This window comes from Monodon monoceros, unplaced genomic scaffold (genome assembly GCF_005190385.1).
Source record: "Monodon monoceros isolate NGI ecotype Baffin Bay Population unplaced genomic scaffold, NGI_Narwhal_1 Contig114_ctg1, whole genome shotgun sequence".
NCBI classification, from domain to species: Eukaryota; Metazoa; Chordata; class Mammalia; order Artiodactyla; family Monodontidae; genus Monodon; species Monodon monoceros.
The window spans coordinates 1-5,555 of record NW_021696980.1 but is presented as its reverse complement, the minus strand read 5'-3'; the positions used below and the strand labels follow the sequence as shown (position 1 = coordinate 5,555).

At 51.3% G+C, this 5,555-nt stretch overlaps 1 protein-coding gene across 2 annotated transcripts; it reads left to right on the top strand.

Annotated features, from left to right (window-relative positions):
* The first annotated feature begins 1,785 nt into the window (after positions 1-1,785).
* On the top strand, positions 1,786-5,548 carry LOC114895197 (cytochrome P450 4A11-like). Of its 2 annotated transcripts, XM_029223499.1 has the most exons (5): positions 1,786-2,279; positions 2,919-2,963; positions 3,444-3,571; positions 4,764-4,888; positions 5,266-5,548. In XM_029223499.1, the coding sequence occupies exons 2-5, from the start codon at positions 2,945-2,947 to the stop codon at positions 5,453-5,455; spliced, it is 462 nt and encodes a 153-aa protein (XP_029079332.1). In that variant the 5' UTR covers positions 1,786-2,279; positions 2,919-2,944; the 3' UTR covers positions 5,456-5,548. The 2 variants fall into 2 exon arrangements, with proteins under 2 accessions (XP_029079332.1, XP_029078584.1); XM_029222751.1 differs by lacking the exons at positions 1,786-2,279; positions 2,919-2,963 and having other exon boundaries at positions 3,301-3,571.
* Positions 5,549-5,555: the final 7 nt, after the last annotated feature.

The window sequence follows — 5,555 nt, the reverse complement described above, 5'->3', positions numbered from 1 at the left end:
TGGACTATGTGCTCTAGGAACCGAGCGTGAAATCCCCCTCACCCCCAGCACCCTGCACAGAGCCTGCGCAGAGGGCTGCCAGTCCAATGTGTGGAGGGAAAGGAAGGAGGGAAGGAGCGGCTTGCAGGCTGGGGAGGGGCAGCGCCTACCCACCCAGCACTGGCAGCACTAGCCTGGGCGGCGGGGGGCTCAGAGCAAAGTCAGGGGCCACGTGGAGAGGGGCTCATCAAGGGTTTGTGGACTGAACAAATGCTGGGAGAAAATCAGGGGTTGCAGAGAGCTGAGGCCTCCCTTTCTCTGCAGCGTGATTAGAGTAGAGTGGGGCTAAAGACGGGAACCGGAAACAGCCCGAGCCCCACGTGGGCTGGCCCAGTACCTCTCTCCCCTCTCCTTCCTAATCTCCTGCAGCCCAGGTTACTCAGCATCCTCCCCGCCTGCCTGGGCATTCTGGCCTCTGGGACTCTGCTCCCATGTGCCCTCTACCTGGAATGATCTTGTCCCTCATATGTCTGTCTACAAAGGCCCAACCCCAAGCCATCTCCTCCAAGATGTCTTTCTGGGTCTCCAGGAGCGGAGGGGACAACGTTTCTTCCCTTGGCTGTCCTTCTCATAAGGCAGTGCTAACCGGATTCAGCTAGTTTTGTCTGCATTGTCATAGCTGTGAGCTCCTTCTGGAAGAGCCTGCCTCTGGTTCATCTTTGTAACCTGAGAACATCTGGGTAAATGATGACTGAACGAATGAATACATGCATGAAAAAGAGCTTTCTAACGTCCAGGTCCGAGTTAGGGCCCCTTCCCAAAAGCTTCCCCAGAGGCTTGGTCTTCCCTCCATCACACATTCATGAGCCCCTAGGGTTGTCATGTCCTCAATCTCGCTGTCTCCTCCTGGAGGCTCCAAACAGACAAGCATCTACAGCCACATCCTAATTCAGTGCCTTAAACCAGTGCCTAACACATAGTAAATGCTCAGTAAATACGTGCTCAGTGAAGGAACCCATCCCACAGTAGGCAAGTTGCCTCAGAGCTGGTGAGTCCTGATGGTAGAAGGATGCAGGCAGAGATTAGATACCAAAGTGGCAGATGGTTGCTTTGAGTTACACAGAAGCCATTGAATTAAAGACGAGGTGACTGCATGGAACATGCCTAGGACCAAATGTTGACGAGAAATCCAGAGCTGATAAAACGAAGCTGAATCTGCAAGGTTAAGGAGAGGCAGTTGCTCTGTGGCAAAGAGGAGGGGCACACCAGGTAGAGGAAAGAACCTGGGCAGAGGCTTAGAAGTGTGAGCAGGTGGGGCCAGTGCAAGGCGCACAGGCAGCAGCATCTTTGCGGGCAGAGCAATGCGTCCTGTGGACTCACCATCCCGGCAGGAGGCAAGAATAGAGAGGGTAAAGCCAGAAAGCAAGGGCCTTTGTGGTCCACACTGAGGAGTTTCAAGAGACTCCTCTAGGCGGTGGGAAGTGCATAAAAGTTTCTGGACACTGGTAAGTAAAAATTAGATAAAATAATCCACATATCAAAACCTTTGTTCAATACCATTTCCATATATACATCCAGAATCTGTGTACACACTCAGTATGTAAAATAATATGATACAAACACAATTTAGTATATAATTTTTCTCACTTATCCATATATATCCGACACTCTTTCAAATTAACAAACATTTATATGTATGCTGGGGTACTACTGAAAATATATAACAACCAGTATAGCAAAATGAAATTAAAAGATAAATTTAATTTTTATAATATATTTTATTCTCTAAATAAACAAAATTATATGACAAAACTACTTACCAAGTGACACGAATTATCATAAATTGCTCATGCAAATGTACGAATCACTTCCCAAAGTTTTCTACGCCTGGGAGTGAATCTCTGGTGTAAGTTTCTGTAGGCAGTTTGTAGTGGTGGCCCATAAATCTACCCGACAAGGGGACAGAATGTGGTCTTAGGACAAAGGTGGACAGCCAGCAGGTCTGGGGCAGAGCCCAGGTCAGAAGAAATAGTTCCAAACTCCTAATTCTGCTGATTGATCAAGAACGATCTCCCTGTACCCATCCTGCCCTTCACCCCCACTCCAGCACTGGAACTCAGAGAAGGGTTTTATTGATTTATCTTTCCCTTGGGGACAGTTCCAAGAGGAGACTGAGCTGCAACCCCTACTGAAGTGGGTAGAGAAATACCCAAGTGCCTGTGCTCGCTGGCTGTGGGGGACGAAAGCCCTGGTGTTGATCTATGACCCTGACTACATAAAGGTGGTCCTGGGGAGATCAGGTGAGAGGGAAACCCACATCCCAGCAGGAGAAAATCTTCCCTCTTGGGTACATGGCCCTGGATCTGTGAAATTCCAGAAGAAATTGGCACTTCAGCCATCAATACCTGGCTCCCTACCAGCCATCCTTGCAGCCCACAAGCCAGACTAAGGCCAACATTACTCACTTACAGTGAATGCTTAAACACCTGGGTGGGGCTGGCTTCTCTTTTCTGTCTTACTTTCTTTCTTGTTTTAACCCAACTGAGATGATCCCAGGTCTGGAAGACAATTCCCTGTCCACACTGATGTAGGTTTGGCACCTCACACTGTTGCCTGTCCTGGGTCATGAAATGGCCAAACCACCACAAGCTGTAGGAAAACCACAGGCTCCTTTCTTACTCTGTGGCACTGAGCAGAGCCTATCTTTCTTGCTGATTCACCGTCTTAGCCCTGTGGGTGTTCTGCTGCTGGGACACTGAGCCTGCCTTCCTGGGCCCACAGTGACCATCAGGACACAGAGAGTCAGGGATGGGAGGCAAGAGGGAGGTGGCTTGAGACAGACTGCCGGCTGACCAGCAGCAGGAATGGAACGTGCCACAGCTGCTCTGGGGGCTGCCTGCCTTGTTCGGTGCCCTCCACTTCCCTTCCTTCCCTTTCAGACCCAAAGTCTCACGATTCCTACAGAATGCTGATCCCCTGGATTGGTAAGTACATTTAAATACAACTGCAGTCCACCCACCAGTTAGCTTTACCAAGAGCTACCTCTTTGGTTAATGGAGAACAACGGGTACCAGGCATCCTGTCACCACCTCATCTCTCAGTCAAGCCTCATTTCTCTCCTTCCAGTAAAACTCTCACCCTTTGTAATGATGCTGAGAGCCCTCCTGAAGCTCAGCCTCTTCTTCATCACTTCTCAGTCCTCTGCGATATTCTCAGCCTGACTATTAACTAATTCCTTCTATCACCTGCCCCCCTACTCTTCTTCAACCTCTGTCTCACAGCTGTCATAATCACATCCTATGGACCAGCCATTTTGGAAATTCACATTCCTGAACTATACTGGCCTTTCCTACCTTTGCCCATGGTGTGTCTTTTCCTGACACCCTTGGTTCCTCCCAAGTTGTGCCCAGTCGTCCCTCTGATCCAGTCTCCCCGACCCACACACACACCCATCTGTGGCCCAGGGAATGGTTTGCTCGTGTTGGAGGGGCAGACGTGGTTCCAGCACCGGCGGATGCTGACCCCAGCCTTCCACTATGACATCCTGAAGCCCTACGTGGGTCTCATGGCCGACTCTGTCCGAGTGATGCTGGTGAGTCTATCCCTCGTCACCTGGACACACTCATATCCAGCACAGCTGACAAAGTCCACTCTCAAGGGCTTCCCTGGTGGCGCAGTGGTTGAGAGTCCTCCTGCCGATGCAGGGGATATGGGTTCGTGCTCCAGTCCGGAGGATCCCACATGCCGCGGAGCGGCTGGGCCAGTGAGCCATGGCCGCTGAGCCTGCGCGTCCGGAGCCTGTGCTCCGCAATGGAAGAGGCCACAACAGTGAGAGGCCCACGTACCGCAAAAAAAAAAAAAAAAAAAAAAAGTCCACTCTCAAACCGTTGTGTCCCTCAGGCATCCGTCAGACACAGCCCCCAGAATTATGCATTCAGAATGTACTCTGAGACCGTGCTCACCAAAACTGGATGGGACAGAGGGGTATCCCAGCACCAGATTGGATCCAAGGAAAGGGAAGGCAGGGCCATGGTGTATTGAGAGTCCACTCTCCTCTCACCTCCACATCTTCAACACAAAGGAAAGAGTAAGGGTCATTCCCCTGGACAGCAGTGCAAACTGCCCCTGGCTGCCCTGGACAATGGCAGCTTCAGTGGTAGAGTGGGCATCCCAGGATGTCACTCAGATAGACTCTGGCATGGAGTCCAGGGCCTCTGCATGGAATTGAGCCACTCATGGGAGGAAATGAGGCCAGGTTTACACTCAGAGAGCTGGGTCTTCATAAGCATCACCTCTCATCCAGACTGGGCACCACCTGGTCTCAGCTAACATTAAATGAATAAAAGGAATTGAAGTACCTCATGTCCCTTCCTAGGAGCCCAGTAGAGCCCCATAAGCTTCCTTGCCTTGAAATATTTGCATACCAGTGTTGGGCATCACCTGTCCAGTTCCAATCTCAGGACACAGAAGACTCCACATTTGTTCCCTGAGAAATTATGCTTTCTGGCCTCCCACAAGGTGGTTATGATCAACACTTGTTCCTAAACTTTGGAACTAATACAGAATATTATGAGAGACCATGATTAATTATATAATAAAAGATTCTGAGAAAATAGACGTCACATTACACATGTGTGATACAGCCTTAAATTGCTAAAACACATCTGCTTACAAAGTGAGGAAAACTCATCCAAAGATTTAGAGAGACGGAGAGAGAGCCTGGCCTTGTCAGCGCAGGCCTTCTGGGAGAGCAGAGCAGGGTCAATGTCCCCCTCCCACCACAGGACAAGTGGGAGGAGCTCGTCAGCCTGGACTCACATCTGGAGGTCCTTGGACACATCTCCTTGATGACCCTGGACACCATCATGAAGTGCGCCTTCAGCCACCAGGGCAGCATCCAGACAGACAGGTCAGTGACAACCCTTCAACGGCAGGGCAGGGTCCTTGTTCTCACCAGCTGGGGAGGACTTACCTGAGAGGCAGTTAGGGCAGTGTGGACGCTTATCAGCACAGAAAGCAACATTCTGCACAGAGCCATGGACCACAGTCAAATTCCACCCAGACCAACCTTGACTCAGTCACAGGTCCCTGATTCCTGCACAGGGAGAAGCCTGGCTGCTCAGGCCACTTGTAAAGGACTGAGGGTCTCCAGAGCTGTGAGGCAGAAATGACAAAGCCTCAGTGCTGCCTGTCCCCGCTGACTGAGGAATCCCCACCCGGAGCCCCACTCCGTCTCCAGGTCAGAGGCTCCCTGCACTCCAGTCTCCTCTGCATCCTTCCCTTCAGGAACATCCAGTCCTACATCCAGGCCATCAGGGACCTTGGCAATCTGACTTTTTCCCGATTAAGAAATGCTTTCCACCAGAACGACATCATCTACAGGCTGACTCCTGAAGGCCGCTGGAGCCACCGCGCCTGTCAGCTCACCCATCAACACACAGGTTCTGCTCCTCCTTCTGGGCGGCTCCTCCCCTGACCTTGACTCCGCAGGCAGAGCCCAGACTCCTGCTTCCTCTTCAGGGGCTGGCACACACCCACACTGGGTACTTCCCTGGTGCAGGGGTTGGGAACCGAGA